The sequence below is a fragment of the Haliotis rufescens genome, unplaced genomic scaffold, assembly GCF_023055435.1.
Source record: "Haliotis rufescens isolate VD_foot unplaced genomic scaffold, xgHalRufe1.0.p SCAF_3, whole genome shotgun sequence".
In the NCBI taxonomy this organism is placed as follows: Eukaryota; Metazoa; Mollusca; class Gastropoda; order Lepetellida; family Haliotidae; genus Haliotis; species Haliotis rufescens.
This window is the reverse complement of record NW_025964001.1, coordinates 65,830,412-65,855,338: the sequence shown is the minus strand read 5'-3', so window position 1 is coordinate 65,855,338 and position 24,927 is coordinate 65,830,412. Positions and strand designations below refer to the sequence as shown.

General features: G+C 39.6%; 1 protein-coding gene across 1 annotated transcript in view; it reads left to right on the top strand.

Moving 5' to 3' along the window:
* The window catches only part of LOC124152838 (DNA repair protein RAD51 homolog 2-like), a 62,561-nt gene that overhangs the window by 34,325 nt on the left and 3,309 nt on the right, over window positions 1–24,927 (top strand). Inside the window, exons 7-9 of the mRNA XM_046525885.2 lie at window positions 22,682–22,748; window positions 24,226–24,350; window positions 24,516–24,594. Coding sequence (XP_046381841.2) covers window positions 22,682–22,748; window positions 24,226–24,350; window positions 24,516–24,594 — 271 coding nt within the window. The remainder of the gene's footprint in view (window positions 1–22,681; window positions 22,749–24,225; window positions 24,351–24,515; window positions 24,595–24,927) is intronic.

Below are 24,927 nucleotides of genomic sequence, written 5' to 3'. Positions count from 1 at the left end.
GCCAGTGGTGCGGTGTAGGTTACTGAGGGTGGGAACACGGCGAGCTTTTATTGGCAATAATTGAAGGGTTGCATTAGCTAAATGGTGCCGCATAAAACGTGTACGTGGCTGTCTCAGAACTTAGATTTATATCCACATGACTCAATGTTTGATAGATTTATGTGTATACCTCTCAACTTTTGACAGGGGTTCCAGTGAATCCACAATACTAAAAAAAATTAAGATTGGTTTGTGTAAATGGTGTGACATGGTATCATGATAAAAAATTGAATATTTCAGTGCGTTCTTAATTGAATTCATGTCGCTAAAGATGCTATTTTGTGCATGGTCGGCACATTTATTTCAGCAGCAGTAAACATTTCTCAGTTTGTAACTTTGAAATATTTTTTAATGTTATATTTGAGACCACATGAAAATAAATAACTTGCAAGTGATTCCGTGGCGTTTGATTGGCTATTCAAGCAATTGACTGTGAAGCTATGATTCCATTAACTGAAAAAAGATTTAAGCCAAGCCGACTGCTGCTTTCTGAGATACTGATGATAGAATGGGTGGGGCATTATTGTTCTGTACATTGTCACTGATTTTGTGTTGTTGTCTTCAGGTTTTTTTTGTGTTAATGATTACATAAGTAATCTGTGAAGTTATTATTGTTGACATTTTATGTATAAGAATGGACTTCAATATGTTTGTGCCTTTTATGTAAAAAACATTAAGTAAATCCATTACATGGTCGGTCACACATGGTCACACACGACCCGTGAATATCCGGAGTACAATAGATCTTCAGCAACCCATTCTTGCTGTAAAAGGCGACTATGCTTGTCGTAAGAGGCGACTAACGGGATCGGGTGGTCAGGCTCGCTGACTTGGTTGATGCATTTCATCGATCCAAATTGCGTGGATCGATGCTCGTGATATTAATCACTGGATGGCCTGGTTCAGATTCAATTATTTAACTGCCGCCATACAGCTGGAATATTGCTGAGTGCAGCGTTAAACAACAATCAAACAAACATGGTCACACACAATGTGTAAAAATTGATGGCAGAATACTAGCTCCTGAGTAACCAGTGCTGGGAGTAATTGGAGGAATGGATGGTTAAGATGTGTGACCTGGCAGATTGCGGGTCATTATACCCTTACGGCGCGGATCATTGCTCATGCTATTGTCCTCACTCACTCACTCACTCACTCACTCACTCACTCACTCACTCACTCACTCACTCGATAGTCTTACTTGCGTCGCAAAGTGCATCAAAATCACGTGAGCACCTTGATAAAAAACATGAAAAGAATTGGAAAATATCTGTTGACAACGAGTTGGCGGTCGACTGAATCGACTGAAATCTGCACAGTAGTTTACTGACTGAATTTTGATTTCGTTGCGCGATTTTGATTGGACTATGCATAGGACTATGCATAGGACTATGTAGCTCCATAATACCAGCCTAGTTCGGCAAGGGTGGAAACTGGATTTATAGTCAGTTAACTCTCTTGCCTCGGGAACATGCAGAATTATGACTTGGAGGACAGCTGTAGAGATTGACAGTCTTTGAGTTTATTTGTTTGCCATTTTGCGCAATCAAGACAATTTGCAATAAGAACCTGGATCAGACAAACCAATGGTTGATATTATGAGCTTTGTCCCACACTATCAGGATACGATGACACAGCAAGTCACCCAACCAGACATCCTATCCAGTTTAGTTGCCTCTAAAGACAAACAGTAGAACCAAAAGACGTTAAAGATGGCGCTGTCTGGCGCTACCTACCCATAATATTTTGATAAATTTTCACTGCAGCAAATATGAAAGTAGTATTCTCAAAGTCCTATGTCTTGCTTTAACAGAGACATTAGAGGACAATTCTACAGGTCTCTCCTTCGCGTGGGATACTGGCATTGTTCCAGAATGTCGCTGGCGTAGATAGCTTTGTTCTTTGTTTTAACAAACACAGTCATTATTGTGGAGTCAAAATGTCAAATGTACATGTGCTGTAAAAAAACCTATAAATTTTCAGAATATTTCTATTGATATAAATGACAAACTGACAAAATAGCTATCAAAGGGTGGAACCTTTAGTTGAATTCTACAATGGTTGAGGCTGTGGGAATACCCACCTTTTCCCTCTCCCCCCCCCCCCAAAGCATACCTATTTCTTTCCTGCAGTGTTACTGCTAGAACAGCTGTGAAGCCTGTCAAATGTTCCACTCCAAATTAGAGGAATTTGGGAGAAACTAAAAACTTATTTATTGCCCTGGGTGATACCAAAAAAATGTTAGTAATAGCATAAAGAAATTATCATTTAGGGAGTGAAAGAATTTGAAAGAGAATAAAAAAAATAGTGATGAATTTGAGATATTAGGGAAAAACATGTCTGAAAAGTTAGGGAAATATCGTTTTATGTCATTTTCTCCAAGGTCTTTGTTCCGACAACATTCTTCCGAAATATTTGAAACAAGCTTAATGAAAAAATTGCTCTTTCCTTCGATTATTTGACTGTGATGCATTGGTGGTTTGACTTTTTAATTAGGCAGTATCACTTGTTTTGTCATTTGGCATTGGTGAGCAAAATTCTTTAAATATGCGAGATGTTGGATTGGGTTGTTTTTGTGGTGCCCCTTATGACGCCAAGAGGCTTAGTCAGAGAAGTGTGGAGATGTTTGTTGTCATAGCAGAAGCCTGAGGAGGACACATATATTGAGTTAAATATGAAAAAGGTTATTTCTTTGTCTTGTTCCAATTTATCAAAATATGTTCCAGCTTTTCTTTTGGGAAATATGAACTTTAGAGATAATGATCATTCTACCAATGTCAAGAGTTTATTTGCAACTAAAAGGTTTTCGGTGCCCTGAAATAGTGTAAGAAAAATCATGAATGTGGCAATATGGGAGAGGACAAGCTGGTTGCTAGATGTGATCTGGGCCAGGGACTGTGGTTGATTGTGTGAGCACTGATTGACGTCATCTGGGTACAAGTGAGTTTTCAGGGATCATACAACTCTGTGCGCTCCATACTGCAGTCATTGATGGCCTCATCCTCGTCCTTATAACACACCTCTGACTCCCCCAAACCTTCTCCACCCTTTGCAACCAACTGAGCTATATCTCCTGGCTCCTCCTGACATAGCCTGTCGCACAGTCCCTGAACCATATTATTTTCCCTTCTGCCCAGCCCTTTCTGTAATGCAAAAACCCAGAGTAAAGCAAGTCTGGAATTTCCTCAGGTTCAGGTTCTGAATCTCCCATCTGACTTGGGCTCCTTTTCGATTTATTTGTTTCAGTTATTCATTTCTATCCAACTTATATACTGTAAATCGTGAAATTAATGCGTCTCCGCTTGCCCCTAGCCAAAAATGCGACTCAATATGAATGCGGCACCCCCTCCTCTCAAGCATCAGTGGATTTATATCTAAAGACAATGTCCTGTGTCAGGTTTACAGGCGAATCCTCACCTTAATCCAATCTTACATTAATCCAATCACACACCAAATAGCACCGCTTCTTAGTGCTGAGTAGAGTACTTCTGCTAAAACAATACATTCGTGCTGGCTCGTGTCGGCCTTTGACGCACTGTGTGCGTGGATGGCATCTGTCTGGACTTGCAGGTGTGATCAGTGATGACATAAGTGAGTAGAACTTTTGTCTTGACCCCAGCAGTGACAATTCACAGGATGTAATCAGTGTTTGAATGACATTGTTTATATACTTGTTACAAGTGCTGCTCAATAAACAGTGATGTGGAATACATAGTTGTTTCTTTTCAACGTATGTCTAAGTTGGTATTTCTGCTACCCAAACTGTCTTATTGTTGATATAAATGCGATGTTTAATAATGCAAGCAAAGACCATTCTCATTTTTCGCATTTAATTCACGCTTGCGTTAATTTCAAGATTTACATTAGTTTCAGAGACTCTTGACATCCCCCTTCTTCATTTGCTCTATTCTTCCTCCCATTTTTGCTCTTCCTCTTTTCTCCTTCAGTTTCTCTGTTCATCTCTTTTCTCATTTCCTTAACCCTCTCGTTTCTCCATATTTTCTCATCCTCTCTTCTTCCTTTCATAACGTTTCTTCTTTGTCCTCTTATCATCCTTTCCTTAAGCTTTTCCTCTTTCCCTTCCTTTGTTTCCTCTTGCCATCCCCTCGTAGATCTCATTCCTCTGTCAGCTTTTTTCTCCTTCATTTTGTCCATTCCTCTTCTCTCTATCTCCTTCCCTAATACAGGATCGGGTGGTCAGGCTTGCTGACTTGGTTGAAGCATGTCATCGATCCCAATAGCGTTGATCGATGCTCATGATGTCAATCACTGGTTGTCTGGTCCAGACTCCATTATTTACAGACTGCCGTCTTATAGCTGGAATATTGCTGAGTGCGGCGTTAAACTACCAAACAAACCAAACAACCAACCTTCCCTTATTATCTCTTCTTTTCTCACTCACACCTCATCCTCTCCTCGCCTCTCTTCCTCCTTACTCTCCCGTTCTTCCTCACATACCCCTCATTCTCTTCTTTCTTCCCAATCTTCTTCCTCATTCCTCTCCTGCTCTTCTTCACGTACCCCTCATTCTCTCCTTTCTTCCCAATCTTCTTCCTCTCCTCTCTTCCTCCTTCCCCTCCTGTTCTTCCTCCCCACTGTCCATGTGCTTGCTCCACTGTTTTCCTGCACACCACTTTAAAGCAGCAGTGTAAACATGCTCCTCGCCTAACGCATCAAAGTGTGGGAAAAAATGCCAGCACTTGTGAGGGCAAGAGGTCTACTGACTACACCAGCCACAGCATCTTCGGCCAGCTCAGCCCGCTAACGAGATAATTAGCACTGATGGCGATAGGAAAGGAAGAACCTCTGCAAGGGCTGGCTTGGAAAAGGAGGGACATTTAGGCTAAATGAGGCGTTTTGTTGAGGATTTTAGCATGCATGCAGGTTTTGATCATGAAGAGGGATCAGTGTATGCTTTGCCAGTGCAGAATGTGCCGTCTATTAGATGCTGTTAGCGCCTTTGTTAACACGATGTAGTCACTGGGTTCAGTCTCACAAACACATCTAGGCTGCAGTTCTCTCTGGACAGGAAAATAGAATAGACATTGTCAAGGGTAGGCTGTCACATTCCAGAGGGTCTGAATACTGAATACATAACATAATGAATGACAACATGATCCATGTTTGTTCGATAGTTAAAGTTGAAATGTAGATCCATGTTTGTTTGTTAGTTAAAGTAGAAATGTAGATCCATGTTTGTTTGTTAGTTAAAGTAGAAATGTAGATCCATGTTTGTTTGTTAGTTAAAGTAGAAATGTACGATCCATGTTTGTTTGTTAGTTAAAGTAGAAATGTAGATCCATGTTTGTTCGTTAGTTAAAGGAGAAATGTAGATCCATGTTTGTTTGTTAGTTAAAGTAGAAATGTACAATGCATGTTTTTTCGTTAAAGTAGAAGTGTATGATCCATGTTTGTTCGCTAGTTAAAGTAGAAATGTAGATCCATGTTTGTTCGTTAGTTAAAGGAGAAATGTACAATCCATGTTTGTTTGTTTGTTAAAGTAGAAATGTACAATCCATATTTGTTCGTTAGTTAAAGTAGAAATGTACAATCCATGTTTGTTCGTTTGTTAAAGTAGAAATGTACAATCCATGTTTGTTCGTTAGTTAAAGTAGAAATGTACAATCCATGTTTGTTCGTTTGTTAAAGTAGAAATGTACAATCCAGGTTTGTTTGTTAGTTAAAGTAGAAATGTAGATCCATGTTTGTTTGTTAGTTAAAGTAGAAATGTAGATCCAGGTTTGTTTGTTAGTTAAAGTAGAAATGTAGATCCAGGTTTGTTCGTTAGTTAAAGTAGAAATGTACGATCCATGTTTGTTTGCTAGTTAAAGTAGAAATGTACAATCCATGTTTGTTTGTTAGTTAAAGTAGAAATGTAGATCCATGTTTGTTCGTTAGTTAAAGTAGAAATGTAGATCCAGGTTTGTTTGTTAGTTAAAGTAGAAATGTAGATCCATGTTTGTTCGCTTGTTAAAGGAGAAATGTAGATCCATGTTTGTTCGTTAGTGAAAGTAGAAATGTAGATCCAGGTTTGTTTGTTAGTTAAAGTAGAAATGTACGATCCATGTTTGTTCGCTAGTTAAAGTAGAAATGTACAATCCATGTTTGTTTGTTAGTTAAAGTAGATATGTACGATCCATGTTTGTTCGTTAGTTAAAGTAGAAATGTAGATCCAGGTTTGTTCGTTAGTTAAAGTAGAAATGTAGATCCATGTTTGTTTGTTAGTGAAAGTAGAAATGTAGATCCAGGTTTGTTTGTTAGTTAAAGTAGAAATGTAGATCCATGTTTGTTTGTTAGTTAAAGTAGAAATGTAGATCCAGGTTTGTTCGTTAGTTAAAGTAGAAATGTAGATCCAGGTTTGTTTGTTAGTTAAAGTAGAAATGTAGATCCATGTTTGTTCGCTTGTTAAAGGAGAAATGTACAATCCATGTTTGTTCGTTAGTGAAAGTAGAAATGTAGATCCAGGTTTGTTTGTTAGTTAAAGTAGAAATGTAGATCCATGTTTGTTTGCTAGTTAAAGGAGAAATGTAGATCCAGGTTTGTTTGTTAGTCAAAGTAGAAATGTAGATCCAGGTTTGTTTGTTAGTTAAAGTAAAAAAGGAGATCCAGGTTTGTTTGTTAGTTAAAGTAGAAATGTAGATCCATGTTTGTTCGCTTGTTAAAGGAGAAATGTAGATCCAGGTTTGTTCGTTAGTTAGTTAAAGTAGAAATGTACAATCCATGTTTGTTTGCTAGTTAAAGTAAAAATGTAGATCCAGGTTTGTTTGTTAGTCAAAGTAGAAATGTAGATCCAGGTTTGTTTGTTAGTTAAAGTAAAAAAGGAGATCCAGGTTTGTTTGTTAGTTAAAGTAGAAATGTAGATCCATGTTTGTTCGCTTGTTAAAGGAGAAATGTAGATCCAGGTTTGTTCGTTAGTTAGTTAAAGTAGAAATGTACAATCCATGTTTGTTTGCCAGTTAAAGTAGAAATGTAGATCCATGTTTGTTCGCTAGTTAAAGTAAAAATGTAGATCCAGGTTAGTTTGTTAGTTAAAGTAGAAATGTAGATCCATGTTTGTTCGTTAGTTAAAGTAAAAATGTAGATCCAGGTTTGTTTGTTAGTTAAAGTAGAAATGTAGATCCATGTTTGTTCGCTTGTTAAAGGAGAAATGTAGATCCAGGTTTGTTCGTTAGTTAGTTAAAGTAGAAATGTAGATCCAGGTTTGTTTGTTAGTTAAAGGAGAAATGTAGATCCAGGTTTGTTCGTTTGTTAACGTAGAAATGTACGATCCATGTTTGTTCGTTAGTTAAAGTAGAAATGTACGATCCATGTTTGTTCGTTAGTCAAAGTAGAAATGTACGATCCATGTTTGCTCGTTAGTTAACGTAGAAATGTAGATCCATGTTTGTTCGCTTGTTAAAGTAGAAATGTACAATCCATGTTTGTTCGTTAGTTAAAGTAGAAATGTACAATCCATGTTTGTTCGTTTGTTAAAGGAGAAATGTACGATCCATGTTTGTTCGTTTGTTAAAGTAGAAATATACAATACATGTTTGTTCGTTAGTTTAAGTAGAAATGTACGATCCATGTTTGTTCGTTTGTTAAAGTAGAAATGTACAATCCATGTTTGTTCGTTTGTTAAAGTAGAAATGTACAATACATGTTTGTTCGTTAGTTAAAGTAGAAATGTACGATCCATGTTTGTTCGTTTGTTAAAGTAGAAATATACAATCCATGTTTGTTCGCTAGTTAAAGTAGAAATGTACGATCCATGTTTGTTCGTTAGTTAAAGTAGAAATGTACGATCCATGTTTGTTCGCTAGTTTAAGTAGAAATGTACAATCCATGTTTGTTCGCTTGTTAAAGTAGAAATGTAGATCCATGTTTGTTCGTTAGTTAAAGTAGAAATGTACAATCCATGTTTGTTAGCTAGTTAAAGTAGAAATGTACGATCCATGTTTGTTCGTTAGTTAAAGTAAAAATGTATAATCCATGTTTGTTCGCTAGTTTAAGTAGAAATGTACAATCCATGTTTGTTCGCTTGTTAAAGTAGAAATGTAGATCCATGTTTGTTCGTTAGTTAAAGTAGAAATGTACAATCCATGTTTGTTCGCTTGTTAAAGTAGAAATGTACGATCCATGTTTGTTCGTTAGTGAAAGTAGAAATGTACGATCCATGTTTGTTCGCTAGTTTAAGTAGAAATGTACAATCCATGTTTGTTCGTTAGTCAAAGTAGAAATGTACAATCCATGTTTGTTCGCTAGTTTAAGTAGAAATGTACAATCCATGTTTGTTCGTTAGTCAAAGTAGAAATGTACAATCCATGTTTGTTCGCTAGTTTAAGTAGAAATGTACAATCCATGTTTGTTCGTTAGTCAAAGTAGAAATGTACAATCCATGTGGGAGGGGGCTGGGGGGTCGCCTTAAAATGGCAACAAGACCTGACCATTATTTTGGAGTTCATATTTATTCTACATTTTAAGGAATCTCTCAAGACGACATCGTGTTGAGGCATAACTCCAAGAGAGGACATCGTGTTGAAGCAGTAACTCCAAAAGAGTTCATTATGAGCAGCATCATAGGCTAATGTGTGTTTGTTTACCGAGGAACATAGAGTCCAATTAAACTTCCTAAACGTGCCATGGAGTAACTTCAAACCGATGGATAATTTCTTCCCATCCGCCATTTAAGGAGACATCTGTTAATCACTCAACAAGTTGAAACTTGGCACACCACCTACAGGCTAATCTAGCCAAATATTATTGAAAATATCAGCATGGGGGCCGAATCTACAGCCATCTAACATGAGATACCTCTCGGAAGGATAAGGAGCTGATGTATTGTCTCCGGTACCTTAACAATCTCCGTGGAAATAACCCCAGGATAGTGGGTAATGGAAATGTTTATTATTTCCGTGTGATTCCAACGCTTCTTTTGTGATAAGAGCTTCAATCTGTTCTTATCAATCTTAAATCAAGTGCTAGGGTGTAGGCCTTGGATCCCATTCCACATTTTTTCAGCTTTGCAATTTATATTTTCTTAGAGGGTGTTGTTGTATATAGGGGAATAAAATGTAAATAGATAAACAACAGATAAAATGAGAGAAAAGAAACGGTGCTAAACTGATGCTTCTATCAAAGATGCGATCATTCAGCTTGCGAGCACTTTTCTGTGGAATTGTCCATTTAAGTGTTTACATTGCTCTTATCGGAAACACTCTTATTTTATACGATGTAACCTTAGATATTGTTGAGTGTAACACCTTGCTATGTAAATGTCAAGGGTACAGAATTCCATTTTGCATTATCTGATAAAAATATTGTGGTAAGTGTAGTTATTGTGATTAGCTTAGTTATTCCAGTGATTGTTTCAACAGAGGGCTGTATGGAGGATCTGGTGTATATGGGGTATCGTTTTGAAGACGGCATGCTGGTTTGAAAACTTAAGTTCTTTAAGATATGTGAGTTGTATCTCTGTACATTCTGCAACAGGATTCACCATTAGCCTGATAGCTGCGGTTAGTTTACTACCTATGTGAAAGGTATCAAACGACAGGCAGGAGTGACAGCATTTGGTGGAAATGTTATATATTTTTTTAGGGTGTTGTTTCCTGTTTTATCTTTGTGTGGGGGACTGGGAATATTCTGATAAATACAAATATGGCAAAAAATGTTAATAAACCAGGGGGATTCGGTACTGTTTTACATTTGCAATCTCCCTCCTACTTTAGAAAAATTAATTCTTTTTTCAGAGGTATCAAATCACGAAATAGTTACCTTTGAATTTGCACTGATTTTCTTGTTATAATTTTGACACTGCTTATCAATAACTTTAGAAAGATGTGCCAGGTATGTTTAAAGCTCTCATGGCAGGAACACTTGCCTTTTTCTGTTGGAAAAAAAAATATACCGGCAAATTTTTATCAAGTAAGAGAATATCGATCTATGTCACTTTGGGGATAAAGAGTGGCACGTTGATCTGTAAAACATATTGGGAATCAGAAGTCTTATGTGTGCCTTACATCCCCAAAATAGAAGGGTTCTTGCAAGCCAGACAGTTTTAACAAATGATACATACGAATAACTGCACCTCCAATGATTGAATCAATCATGAATTGATTGATTAATTAACATTATTTATGTTGTACTTGAGACTTGACTGTTAGCCATACCCTTTTTTTTAGAAAATTAAAAACATGTAGGTTTCCTGATCTCAATGTTGACATGAAGTCAGTTACTCTATTTTGTAACGCCGTCACATATATCGTCTTTCATGAGTCCGTGTGCAATGGAGGACGTCATCTTCCATTATTTGCAACAGAGGGGTTCATGTGATGTCTCCTTGCTGTGGACCTCTTCACAAACAGTGAAGTCAATGAAACAGTTGTTATAATACTCAGTGAGAATTACTGACAATAATTTCACCTACATCCAGGGCCTTATGGTAATATTATTGAATATTACTTTCTAGAAACACAAACGTCCCATAGCAGACAGGATTTTAAAGCTGCAATCGATCATAAATCCACGACCATCCATCCGATGATGAAATGTGAAACTCCCAGTACCGTATTCGACGTAATAAGCGCCCCCCTCTAATAAGCGCCCACGGCGATATTTGCTAATATATTCGCTAGTGAACAATCCCAATTGGCACCCCTTCCGATTGATCAATGTACACAAGACTTATTTTTTCGCGTATAATACGCACTCGTGTGTTATATGCACCCTTAATCATGGGCAATTGAATTCTGGAAAAATATATCTGTCGTATATAAACATTTCAGGCTGTCAGCATAAACCATGAAATTTATCTTTTAACTCTGTTTTTTTTCTTCACCAAAATGATAATAAGAGCCCCCTATTTCTAATTTTGAGAGCGCCCTGGGTGCTTATTACATCGAATACGGTATTACCTGTTCGTGGAGGTTGGCATGTGCAAGTTTGACACATCAAAAGGTCCCCATGATGTTTATTAATGAGCCCTACATTTTCAAAACATGATCAAATTCTCAAAATCTCAGATTTGATCACATTCAACAATGCTTAACATTGAGACCTCATGTGCTTTTGATGAAAAGTCACCAATCTTTCTTCAATATTATGAAATGTTAGAATGCTGGCATTGGAGCACCCTATTAATCATGTTTCCTCCTAAAACCATCAGTCTGAGCCAGACTGTTGCCTTTGGGTCAAATTTCAGCAAATCTATTTTGTCACTTTAACAGTTAAAATTTTGGAACAAAGTCCTGTCTTTGTTTTTGAAGTTATCAACCAATCTTTAAATGTAGAGGTGAAAAACAAAGTCCCGTGTTAAATGTAACGTTAGCAGATGTTGACTTGGCTTGTGATTGTTATTGCCGTTTTTTTCACGAGTCATGCGATCCCCGAAGACAACTGTTAGCAAGGAAGATTAGCCATAGATGCCTATCAGTGCATTAAAGATTCACTTGAATGGGCTACAATGTCTCACTGGGCTGGGGAGCAATCATTTGGCTCTGATAGACTACAAAGATTGAGAGTGACAGCTGTTTTTGTCATCTTGAACTTATTTGAGTTTTAGCAACAGTTGCTTTGCTATATTGACAAATTAGACATGCAGCATGTTTTTTGTGGAACGTTTGTCAAAATTTGTTTGCTGACAATTGTAATTATGTAGTCTGGGAAGCAGGTTGGATCGAAAGACACGTTTTTCTTTTGACATTGAATCATGTTTAGGCTTTTTGTTTAATTACCTTGGATGTTTTTACGCAAAATCATAAATGGTAGAAAAAAATTAATTTAAAAAAAATGGTTCATAAAGGTGAAATGTATTGTTAGTTGGGTGAAAAATACAAAATAAGGGACATACAAAGTTTAATTTTTTTATTGACAGTTCAGAGTTCTATGTCTCTTTCCATGCTGGCCAATTTTGAAGATTTGGGCGTATTTCATTACTAAAATTACCAGTCACTAACTAAAATTGTCCCATGTCTCCCTAGGCAATGGGCAAATAGGGACTCAGTACTTATAATGATTGATTGAATGAACTTTATTTAAGTTAAATTATTAGGACTGGGTTCAAGTCACTTGCTGGACTTCCTCAAATCTAGCACATCATTTTGTTTGATATTGAAGTTAGATTTGATTTAAAAAAAACAAAATCCCTTTGGAAAACTGCTTTGGAAATGATGATTTTTGTTTAACACGGCACTCAGCTATATTCCAGCTATATGACAATGGTATGTAAAAAATACAATCTAGACCAGACAATCCAGTGATTGACATCATGAGCATCGATCTACGCAATCAACTAAGTCATCGAGGCAGACCATGATCCTGTTAAAGCCCTCTTACATCAAGCATGGGTCCCTGAAGACCAATTCTAACCTGGATCTTCACAGGGGTTGTTGAAATGACCAACAAAAAAATCATGATTTTGTAATTCAAAGAGTTTGGTTTCAAGAAGAAAATGTTTTCAAGATGATGAAGTACTTACAAGAAGATCTGTATGTTGCGTTACCAATTAGCCTCACAACATATGCTCCTTAGCAAATTTAAAATGTGTAAAAAGATTTAGACTGTGGTTGATCATTTGAAGAGGGAAAAAACAGCTTTATTTTATGCTAAATAAATCAGTACTCCCATGTAAACACACTATCGTTATCCTCCGCACCTGTGTCGAACTCGGTTACAGATGCACATACATCAATCTTTTAATCATTCACGCTTAATTACAAGTCTTGCTGAAGAGCTTTGGGAGAGATTTTAAATTCTTTGTCAAATCGTGTGCTATTTATCTTCTTGAACTGAAAATAGGCATTTTGTATGTCAAGATAATTTTTTCAAACATGTTTTGTTATTCTTGAGTTTTGAAAATTATTAATAATTGTCCGAAAATTATTAATCATTGTCTGTAAATTATTAATCATTGTCCGTAAATTATTAACCATTGTCCGTAAATTATTAATCATTGTCCGAAAATTATTAATCATTGTCCGAAAATTATTAATCATTGTCCGTAAATGATTAATCATTGTCCCATTCTTCAGACAATTCCTGTATTTTTGTTTGCTTTGAATTTAAGTTTGTCAAATTTATGTTTTTTTAGTTTTGTAGTTGACATCAACATCATTGCAATACGTTTTTTGTTAAATTATATTTCTTAATGAGCCATACTGTTGCAAAATAGATAGTGTGATTGGTTATCAGCTTGTATAAAGCTGATGGGATGCAACTCAAATACTGTTCACCCTTTATACTTTTAAACAAATATGTTTTGAAGAAATTGTATATATTTGATGATGGAGACCAGGTGAGGTGTTCAAGACAACAGTATACTCCTGGACAGAGCTATAGATAAGCTTTTGGTTATTTGGGTATCTTACCCAGGGGTTTGATTTTGAATGGGTATCCACAAGTTTTAGAGGGTATTTATTTATTTTTTACCCACCTGTTTCTTGACATTTGGGTATTTTAACTTAAAACCTGTTCGTAACAATCCCTGTAAATCATTTAAAACTATGTGAATAGAAGTATACCCGTCTGCTTCTGCTTGCGGCTCCCTCTCGGGAAGCCATTTTTTGTTTTCAAAACCTAACATTGTAAGAAAGGTGCTATTGTTTTTATTACCAATCAGTTAATTTTTTAGATACATGTAAATTGACTAGGCATGGTGTGGTTTTCAATGTGGCATCTGTCAGTATGTTTGTCGCAGAAGCTTTTCCGAATGTTACTGTCGGTAAGTGAATTGGCGATCGGCTGATACACGATCATTTAATCTAACACTTGTAATATACAGTCGTTTTATCTAATACATGTAGTTGTAATCTGTGCTTTAATTTTATTTGAATAGCCTGTTCATAGTTTTTGTTGCATATTTGATATTCTAGGATTTGATTTGTCTGTATAATTCAGTTTATTTAATGCATATTTAATGCAAATACAAGCTTATCTCGAGCTCAACCTGGAAGTACGTTCCATGTATCTTTTGGAAATATCTGCATGTTATGATCATTTCACTCGACCTGCTGACAAGCTGGTACAAGAAAGCTGTTCCTCAAGATGGCCACATGTGTGATATGGTGATAGTGAGTGCAACACCTACAAATATGAATGGATTCATATCTGGTGATTTTTTATCTCAGATTTCAAATTTGTACTGACCATGCAAGTTTCTTATCACCCGTTCGTTTACCGGAATTCGCTGAAGGGGTATGGTGTAATTTTTTCTGCACATAATATTTGATTATTATTTTTCCAAGATACTGAAACTGCTAGAGGGGGTGCGCACTATACTCAAGAAAATACGGTATACATGGCATTAAGGCATGTTAAGCAAACTTATGGACAGCAAAACATACATACGTGTTCTTTGTACATCATTTGAAAGATGGGTTCAAAGTTAGATTTTACTTTTAAGTTGTTATTTGGTAATGAGAGTATGATAGAGCTAAAGATTTCCCTAGCTAATCAATCAATCACTCAATCACAAAGGTATTTCTACGTCTTCCAAATTTTCATCCGACCAATCAGAGCGTCGCTTACCAGATCATGAAAGTGACATTCGGAATGTGATTTCTAATCATGAAACCTCGAAAAACTTTAAAATGTGGTATTCTGAACGATAATTACGGGGTAAACGACTGAATCTATACAATCTAGACCATGTATTAGCCATTCCAGAATGTTTTTTTGTTCGGGTTTTAAATTTTTAAGTGAGAATTTGTCGGTCGGTCTGACGTGACCCATAATGGGATGTCCTCAGATCTTTGTTTAGCGGCAGTAAGAACTAAGGTCTGATTTTAATGAGATTGTAATTGAATATCAGTCACCATTGCTTTCAAATGTTCCTCAGCTCTATCAATACAGTATCTACACAAAGTTTACGCTGCCAGCCACCTTATGATATATGTATAAATGTTCATGTGCCGTGAATTAAAATGATATGTAATATCTCTATATATAATGTACATTACGTATATCTACCTTTCATGTCTGTAATTATATTAATCCTGAATGTAGATAGTTTGTACCCTGCCCAACAAAGGTGCTCTGTACATTAAAATTTGTATTCTCTTCTTGACAATCTTCTTGACTCTTGACAAAGAAGTGGTACACTGATTGTCGAATGTAAAGTCCTTTTTGCTAATGTGCCATGTTGGAGGGAGTGTTTAGATCCTTCAAGTGTGTAGCACATGTGTTTGGCCTGTGGATTAATTTGAGTCCAGGCGACCACCACCACACAGATGACTTCCTATGAGTAGCTGTCTGTGTTACAGGGAGCCCAAGCAGGTTGTGGTTCCTCCAAGACAGGGACAAGGGACCAGGCTTGTGTGTTTACTAACAAATTAGTACAGTCCCCGGAGGTGGAGGTCTTGACAGACACCAGCCATTGGTGATGAATGCCAACACCTGAATGTTTGACATATCCAGTATCAAAGGCATGCTTGTGAGATATGGCTCCTTCAGTTGTACTGTTGTTCTCAGGGTGGGGGGCGGTAGAGGTGGTGTAATGGTGGAAGAAGAAGGTGGTGGTGGTACTGGGTGGTAGATGGTGGTGGTAGGTGGTGGCAGTACTGGGTGGTAGAAGGTGGTGGTAGGTGGTGGCAGTACTGGGTGGTAGAAGGTGGTGGCAGTACTGGGTGGTAGAAGGTGGTGGTAGGTGGTGGCAGTACTGGGTGGTAGAAGGTGGTGGCAGTACTGGATGGTAGAAGGTGGTGGTAGGTGGTGGCAGCACAGGGTGGTAGAAGGTGGTGGCAGTACTGGATGGTAGATGGTGGTGGCAGTACTGGGTGGTAGAAGGTGGTGGCAGTACTGGATGGTAGAAGGTGGTGGCAGTACTGGATGGTAGAAGGTGGTGGCAGTACTGGATGGTAGAAGGTGGTGGTAGGTGGTGGCAGCACAGGGTGGTAGAAGGTGGTGGCAGTACTGGATGGTAGATGGTGGTGGCAGTACTGGGTGGTAGAAAGTGGTGCAGTGCTGGGTGGTAGAAGGTGGTGGCAGTACTGAGTAGTAGTACTTTTGGTAGAAGGTGGTGGCAGTACTGGGTGGTAGAAGGTGGTGGCAGTACTGGATGGTAGATGGTGGTGGCAGTACTGGGTGGTAGAAGGTGGTGCAGTGCTGGGTGGTAGAAGGTGGTGGCAGTACTGGGTGGTAGAAGGTGGTGCCAGTACTGGGTGGTAGAAGGTGGTGGCAGTACTGGATGGTAGATGGTGGTGGCAGTACTGGGTGGTAGAAGGCGGTGCCAGTACTGGGTGGTAGAAGGTGGTGGCAGTACTGGATGGTAGATGGTGGTGGCAGTACTGGGTGGTAGAAGGTGGTGCAGTGCTGGGTGGTAGAAGGTGGTGGCAGTACTGAGTAGTAGTACTTTTGGTAGAAGGTGGTGGCAGTACTGGGTGGTAGAAGGTGGTGGCAGTTCTGGGTGGTAGAAGGTGGTGGCAGTACTGGATGGTAGAAGGTGGTGGTAGGTGGTGGCAGTACTGGGTGGTAGAAGGTGGTGCCAGTACTGGGTGGTGGTAGGTGGTGGCAGTACTGGGTGGTAGATGGTGGTGGCAGTACTGGGTGGTAGATGGTGGTGGCAGTACTTGGTGGTAGATGGTGGTGGCAGTACTGGGTGGTAGATGGTGTGGCAGTACTGGGTGGTAGATGGTGGTGGCAGTACTGGGTGGTAGATGGTGGTGGCAGTACTGGGTGGTAGATGGTGTGGCAGTACTTGGTGGTAGATGGTGGTGGCAGTACTGGGTGGTAGATGGTGTGGCAGTACTGGGTGGTAGATGGTGGTGGCAGTACTGGGTGGTAGCAGTACTGGGTGGTAGATGGTGGTAGCAGTACTGGGTGGTAGAAGATGGTGGCAGTACTTGGTGGTAGGTGGTGGCAGTACTGGGTGGTAGAAGGTGGTGGCAGTACTTTGTGGTAGATGGTGGTAGCAGTACTGGGTGGTGGTAGGTGGTGGCAGTACTTGGTGGTAGGTGGTGGCAGTACTTGGTGGTAGGTGGTGGCAGTACTGGGTGGTGGCAGTACTTGGTGGTAGATGGTGGTGGCAGTACTTGGTGGTAGATGGTGGTAGCAGTACTGGGTGGTAGAAGATGGTGGCAGTACTTGGTGGTAGGTGGTGGCAGTACTGGGTGGTAGAAGGTGGTGGTGGTAGGTGGTGGCAGTACTGGGTGGTAGATGGATGTGGCAGTACTGGCATGGGTGGTAGATGGTGGTGGCAGTACTGGGTGGTAGATGGTGGTGGCAGTACTGGGTGGTAGAAGGTGGTGGCAGTACTGGGTGGTGGCAGTACTGGGTGGTAGATGGTGGTGGCAGTACTGGGTGGTAGATGGTGGTGGCAGTACTGGGTGGTAGAAGTTGGTGGCAGTACTGGATGGTGGTAGGTGGTGGCAGTACTTGATGGTAGAAGGTGGTGACAGTATTGGGCGATAGAAGTTGGTTGCTTTTTAAATACTAGGTCACACAAATGGAGCAAAAAACTTTGAATTATTTGTCATTGTTTTTTTAAGTGTAGATGTATTTTGTATCAACAAACAAACTATTATTGCTTTCTTAGCTAAATGAACTATTGTTTTTTTGTGTTTAACCCATATCCTTATGAGGCGACTTGAAATGTAAAGTATGTTCTTGAAAACTACTTCTATCCAAACATAGGAGAAACAAGATATCGTAAGATTTAATACTCTCAAAGGTCTTCTTATCATTAAAAGACCTCTTCACATTTTTGTGAGGACATGCAATTTGGAGATAAAACCATACAAAATTCAATAGTGTTTTTCTCAAAGGCACTTGTTACATATGATGAAAGGAGCAATAGTTAAATGTTTAGATCCTAAGGAAACAAGGGCGTGGTATTGTAGATTGCCTGTCAACATCACCTTCATTAAAATCCTTTTCCCGACACCTCTTGCTGATTCCGGAATGGGATACTTCTGTTTGCAGATAGTTACATACCATCTCAAAGGTTGGTTTTAAATAAACATCAAGTATGTCCATGTTTCCAGTGTTTTGGAAGTCTTCGCCTTCACTCTGTGAAGACGACTTCTGTTTCAAACGGTTTCAAGTAGGAACCTGTGGTGGCTTGTGAGCACATTTATAGCGTGGGAGACAGGGCCACATGTTCTGCATCCGAGCAGCCTTTGTAGTGTGTCCCACGTCTTCTACTGAAGTGGGATGCTTCTGGGGGAGGAGGCTTGAGACCATGTCACGGCAACAGGAGGTTGAAGTGTGGTTCAAAATTTGCTTTTGAAAATAAGAAAATGGGTTATGCCAGTGACAATAATCATTAGATTATTATCCATGTCACCTTTCTCAAAAGCACCTCTATCTAAACGGTCTTCCTCTTGAGCACCTCCATCTAAACGGTCTTCCTCTTGAGCACCTCCACCTAAACGGTCTTCCTCTTGAGCACCTCGATCTAAACGGTCTTCCTCTTGAGCACCTCCCTCTAAACGGTCTTCCTCTGATGCACCTCCATCTAAACGGTCTTCCTCTTGAGCACCTCCATCTAAACGGTCTTCCTCTTGAGCACCTCCCTCTAAACGGTCTTCCTCTGATGCACCTATATCTAAACTGCCTTCCTCTGATGCACCTCCCTCTAAACTGCCTTCCTCTAATGCACCTCCCTCTTACCACCTTCTTCTGAAGCACCTTTCCTAACCGTCTTCCTTGAAAGCACCTCCATCTAGCGTTAGAAACAAACAATTTTAGTCCACAGGTCCTTATAATGATAACATATAGCAAAACCGTTAAAAAGGGCAAATGTCTACATTCCTTATGATAGCTCAACTATTGGGCAGTTTGGCAAGGACTACAGTACTAGTGCCAATTTCTAACACTGAACTGCCTCCCTCTTCAGCACCTCCATCTAAACCATCTTCCTTGAAAGCCCTTCCACCTAAACCACCTTCCTTTTTAGCACCCCTATCTAAACTGCCTTCATCTAAAACACCTCCATCTAAAATGCCTTCCTCTTAAGCACCTCTATCTAAACTGCCTTCCTCTAAGCACCTCCATCTAAACTGCCTCCCTCTAAAGCACTTGCATCTAAACTGCCTTCCTCTAAGCACCCCCATCTAAACCACCAGTCTCAACTCATTTGTGATCTGAATACCATTTAGACTGGTGGCACGCCCTGTTTCCAATATGAATTGAGAAAGTAATTTTAAAAATCCAAGGTACATTTCTTTCCCTCTTGTGTGTGTGTTCGGGAGGTGCGAGTTATTGGATTCATTCTTTGCATATGTTATTGAAATGGAGACTGCCAGCTATAATAGTGAAGAAATACTTTATATTTGTCAGCGTTTTGATGAAGTTTAAACCAGCTGGGGCACTGATTTACACTTAGTATGGTAGATGTTCCATTTATCACACACACACAAGCCCCAACACCACCAAGGGTTAAAATTGGTTCTTTCAACATCTTTCAACATCATTTTGGTAAGAGGCGACTAGCGGGGTCGGGTGGTCAGGCTCCCTGACTTGGTTAATGCATGTCATGTAGTCCCAATTGCATAGGTCGATGCTCATGATGTTAATCACTGGATTGTCATGTCCAAACTTGATTATTTACCGACTGCCATATAGATGGAATAATGTTGACCATTCACCATAGCCTCACAGTCATATTTCTTTAAAAGGTGAAAAAAAGAAAAGAATAGAAAAAACTAAAAGTCTGGCGGTATCTACAGAAACACAAAAGAAAGAAACCAAACCTATTAAGAATGTGTAGCTGTGTTACATTTAAATTCCCCATCTGCTTCAAATAAAAGGGTGGAAATTCAAAGCTGTGAGATAAATATTTATGTCATCTCTGGTTAACGCAATCACTGGCATTTCGGATAGGAGTTTGCCTTCTTTTATTGGAAACAAAAGATTCCCCAATCACTAGATCCAGTATTTATCACCTCTCGGGGAGAACTTGTGTTAGTTTTTCTAGCATCATATTACATCTTTAATTGAACTCACAGTCACAGAAGATTTTGTCAGGGCTTGAGAGAATCCCCCATTAGGGCTTTCACTGGTGTGTTTGTTGAAGGACATTATCGCAGAGTGATTGCAAGGTTTATGTGGGAATTATGATGAAATCGGAAACTCTTGAAGGATGTATTATCTTGGATTTTCAGAGATAAAATTATGGCTGGTGTTTGTTTCAAGATAGCTGGAGCTGTGCGGAGATCTATGTTTATTGTCTTCACATCAGCTTTATTAACAGTTTCCTGGAGGTTTTGAAATTTTTTAAATATATTTATATTTTTGACGTGGTAGATATTATTAGATGTAGCAGGATCACTCGGGGTATGCCACCCATGTTAGGTTTTATACTACGAGCAGGGGGCAAGTAAAACCCCAAGTACCCCAAGTGATTCTGCTGCAACAAATTTTATCTTACCGACATCACATGCTATGTCACATGACTTTCATTGACTCGCATGTAAAAAAATTCATGTGCAGCCTGACTTATTCATGGCGGGGTATAGCAAAGAAGTATCTGATCAGAATAGAAGTATTAGAAGCCTTTATGCGTCATGGTTGTTGCCAGTTTCACAGGGTCTGTACAAGTGAGGTTCTACTGTGTACAGTTTCACAGGGTCTGTACAAGTGCGGTTATAAGGGATTTCTTCTGCCTCTAAAAAATTCATGTGCAGCCTGACTTATTCATGGCGGGGTATAAGGGATTTATTCTGCCTATCAAAAATCCACATGCAGCCTGTCTTGTTCATGGAGGGGTATAAGGGTTTTATTCTCAGATCTCATCATTCTGACATGGAGGTATAATAAGTCAGTTTATGAAGGGAACTCATTATGAAAATAACATTTTAACACTTGTTTCATAAAACCTGTCTGACACACCTGATGTAATTATCCCTACATATCATTACTTGTCTCCATCATTATTTCTGGAAACAGATTACAGAATCCTGAAAAGGTTTACTCAAAAGTAGCAAATGACTTGCCTAACGTTCAACCTCAGTTGCCTGAAAATTATGATGTTAAAATCTATTTGGTCACGATCCAGGTAACAGTGAGTTGATCTGACCAGGTCCTGTGTAGTCAGACAAAATCCTCTGCTTCTGTCATGGACATATATCAGAGCTACAGATAAGCAGCATATTTGCTTAAAATACTCCCCCCACCCCCCCCACCCCCCCAAATATTCAAAACCTGATTACTTTCAATTAACTTGCGTACAGAAATGCATGCATTAAATGAAAAAATCAAATGTATAAAAACAGCTTGCGTAAATACCCAATGAAGCTTTTTCAGCATGCTAATTTCCAAAACACAGTTAAGAGCTAATTTACTTTGCGAGTCAAGCCTGTATATTTAGAACAGTTATATACATCTAAAACATTATTTCATTTGTTTTTAAATCTTAAAATGTTCACTAATTTTAGGAAAAAACCCAAAAGAGTTATGAAAAAATATTGGTTACCCAATGAAAAATGTAATTACCCAATTAAAATCGAAACCCTAGAGTAAGAACTGAAATGCTCAAAAAGTTATCTGGAGCTCTGTATATACTACACATATGATATTCCAAAGAAGCTAAGAAGACCTGATTTTTGTCAGTTAATCCGTAGTGGCTGGTGGGTGTTGCAACACACAGCCTCCCATTTGTGGTTCTTCTTTAACTTGAGTAGTATATATATCATTAAAATTTGATGAATTTTATTTGATTCAATCTTTGAATGAGCTCTTTGAATTTTATTTGGTAACCATAGTGAATTCACTTGTCAAGCTTTTGGAGCTAAAACTGCAGACAATAATTTCATTGGTTTCCATCCTGTAGAGAGTATCACAATGTACTTTCCAGAAAAAGCAAAGAAGTATCTGATCAGAATAGATGTATTAGAAGTCTTTATGAGACATGGTTGTTGCCAGTTTCACAGGGTCTGTACAAGTGAGGTTCTACTGTGTACAGTTTCACGGTCTGTACATGTGAGGTTCTACTGTGTACAGGCTTACAGGGTCTGTACAAGTGAGGTTCTACTGTGTACAGTTTCACAGGGTCTGTACATGTGAGGTTCTACTGTGTACAGTTTCACAGGGTCTGTACATGTGAGGTTCTACTGTGTACAGTTTCAGAGGGTCTGTACAAGTGAGGTTCTGTGTACAGTTTGACAGGGTCTGTACAAGTGAGGTTCTACTGTGTACAGTTTCTCACAGTCTGTACAAGTGAGGTTCTACTGTGTACAGTTTCACAGGGTCTGTACAAGTGAGGTTGTACTGTGTACAGTTTCACAGTCTGTACATGTGAGGTTCTACTGTGTACAGGCTTACAGGGTCTGTACAAGTGAGGTTCTACTGTGTACAGTTTAACAGGGTCTGTACATGTGAGGTTCTACTGTGTACAGTTTCACAGGGTCTGTACAAGTGAGGTTCTACTGTGTAAAGTTTCACAGGGTCTGTACAAGTGAGGTTGTACTGTGTACAGGCTTACAGGGTCTGTACATGTGAGGTTCTACTGTGTACAGTTTCACAGGGTCTGTACAAGTGAGGTTCTACTGTGTACAGTTTCACAGGGTCTGTACAAGTGAGGTTGTACTGTGTACAGGCTTACAGGGTCTGTACAAGTGAGGTTCTACTGTGTACAGTTTCACAGGGTCTGTACAAGTGAGGTTCTACTGTGTACAGTTTCACAAGGTCACGTAACTCAATAATAAGTTTACTTAATTGGTGTTTTCAGATTGTGGTCACCAATCAGATTACAACACGATACGGCCGACCAGATGCAGTGGGGGACTGTGATAATGGTAAGTATTACAGGTAGAATATGATCTTTTCTAAACAAGGGCTCTGGAGGAATAGGGTAGAATCCTGAGGTGATTCTAGTACTCAATGCTTGCCTTAAGGTGGTGACCGCTTCGTGGTCTAGTGGTAGAGCAACCACCCGGAGAGCGGAAGGTCCGGGTTTCAATCTCCGACCGCGTCATACCAAAGATGTTAAAAGATGGTACTTGTTGTTACCCTGTCTGGCACTTGGCATTAAGGGGCTTAAACAAGGACTGGTCGGCTCGGAGTCAGTATACTGTGTCTGAGTGGGGTATTCATGTTAAACTGCGGCATGGTATCTCAGTGGGCTAGCACTATAAATGAGCATCAGCAACTAGTACAAGCAGCCACACACACAAGTGTGCATATTAGTGCAATAATCTTGGACGCAGTGTTACACCTCACCTCACCTCACCTCACCTCACCTCACCTCACCTCACCTCACCTCACCTCACCTTAAGGTGGTAAAATGGCCTTCACTCTTAATAGAGTAAAAGCTTTCATGACCTGGAGAATCATGGCAGGACCTGGATGTTGTGATTCCTGAAACAGGCGTTGTTAGTTTTGCCTTGTGAGGTCAGGCATCGGAAAATGAGGTTCGTTTGTTGCATAATAGAAAGGACGTCTACCATCCACACAACAAAGCATAAAACGCAACTTGTCACCAGGACCAAACTCTCCATCTCAAATCTGGCCATAATTGACACCATAGACGTCGCAGCCGACGATGCAGACCCATCAAAATGACACCTCGAACTGGTCGTGTAGCGAGAATACCTTCCGCAGGTAAATGGTCCCTCACAGTCTGGGCTGATATCCTACACAATCCTAGTATTGTCATAACTGTAGAGGTGGCCGTGGTGGTTCTTTCACATAAGTGAAGAAGCCGTATTTATCTGTCCTGTGCTCTAGTCGTGATACCTGGTTGCCCGGATCGGGAAAGGTCACGTGTTGTCCCGTATGTCTGATAACCATGTGATGGTGCTTGGTGCTACATGGAAAAACCTGGCTACAGGCGAAGCAGATTCTCCAGTTTACAGTCAGGCGATGGCGTTAGATTGTAATGGCATACAAATGAAAACCCATCATTTTAATAGCCCTACAAGTGATGTTACATGTGCGTGTCATGTTGATGTGTTTCGGCTCAAGGCACTCATGTGGTTGTGTTTTTGCGTTTTTCCATCTTTTCACAAATTTCTGCAGTACCTCGTTCTTTCCACATAAATAGATCCCAATCCATGCAGAAATAACCAACTCAATTCATTTTTGCTATTAATTTTGTATGGATGTCAGCAACACTGTCAGATAAAAACGATTCTTCAACTTTTGCGTTTCGTTATTTCAGAGTATCTTTGTTAACTGAAATATCTAAGTTGTGTCAGCAACCTAGTGAAGTTTGAAATGGCTGAAAATTAAAATATGATTGGTTTTGTAAGTTAAGCTCCTGTTTTCTTCCAGATGGCAGTAGCAGCGTGACAGCCGAGGGAGATGGAGGCTACGTGACGGCCGCACTTGGCAACACCTGGAGTCACAGCGTCAACACCAGACTCATCCTGCAGTACCTAGATGCTGACAGGAGACAGGTACGTCAGACATTTTGTTTCATGGATATCTTAAAACAATAACCACTGAAAAATAGCATATACTTATTTTCTATAATTCTATGTAGTGTATGTTTGTGGCAGCATACAAACAAGTAACATTCAAGTACTGTGATTCCTGTGAAGCACTGCTGATGTATGTTGCAGGTGCTGGTAGCCAAGTCGCCTGTTGCCCCCTTCACATCTTTCACCTACACAGTGCAGAAGCAGGGCATCGTACAGGAAGGTAGGACATTGTACAACACAGTGACACATTGTACAAAGAGGTAGGACATTGTACAGGGAGGTAGGACATTGTACAGGGAGGTAGGACATTGTACAGCACAGTGACACATTGTACAAAGAGGTAGGACATTGTACAGGGAGGTAGGACATTGTACAGGGAGGTGGGACATTGTACAGGGAGGTAGGACATTGTACAGGGAGGTAGGACATTGTACAGCACAGTGACACATTGTACAAAGAGGTAGGACATTGTACAGGGAGGTAGGACATTGTACAGGGAGGTAGGACATTGTACAGGGAGTTAGGACAGTGTACAGGGAGGTGGGACAGTGTA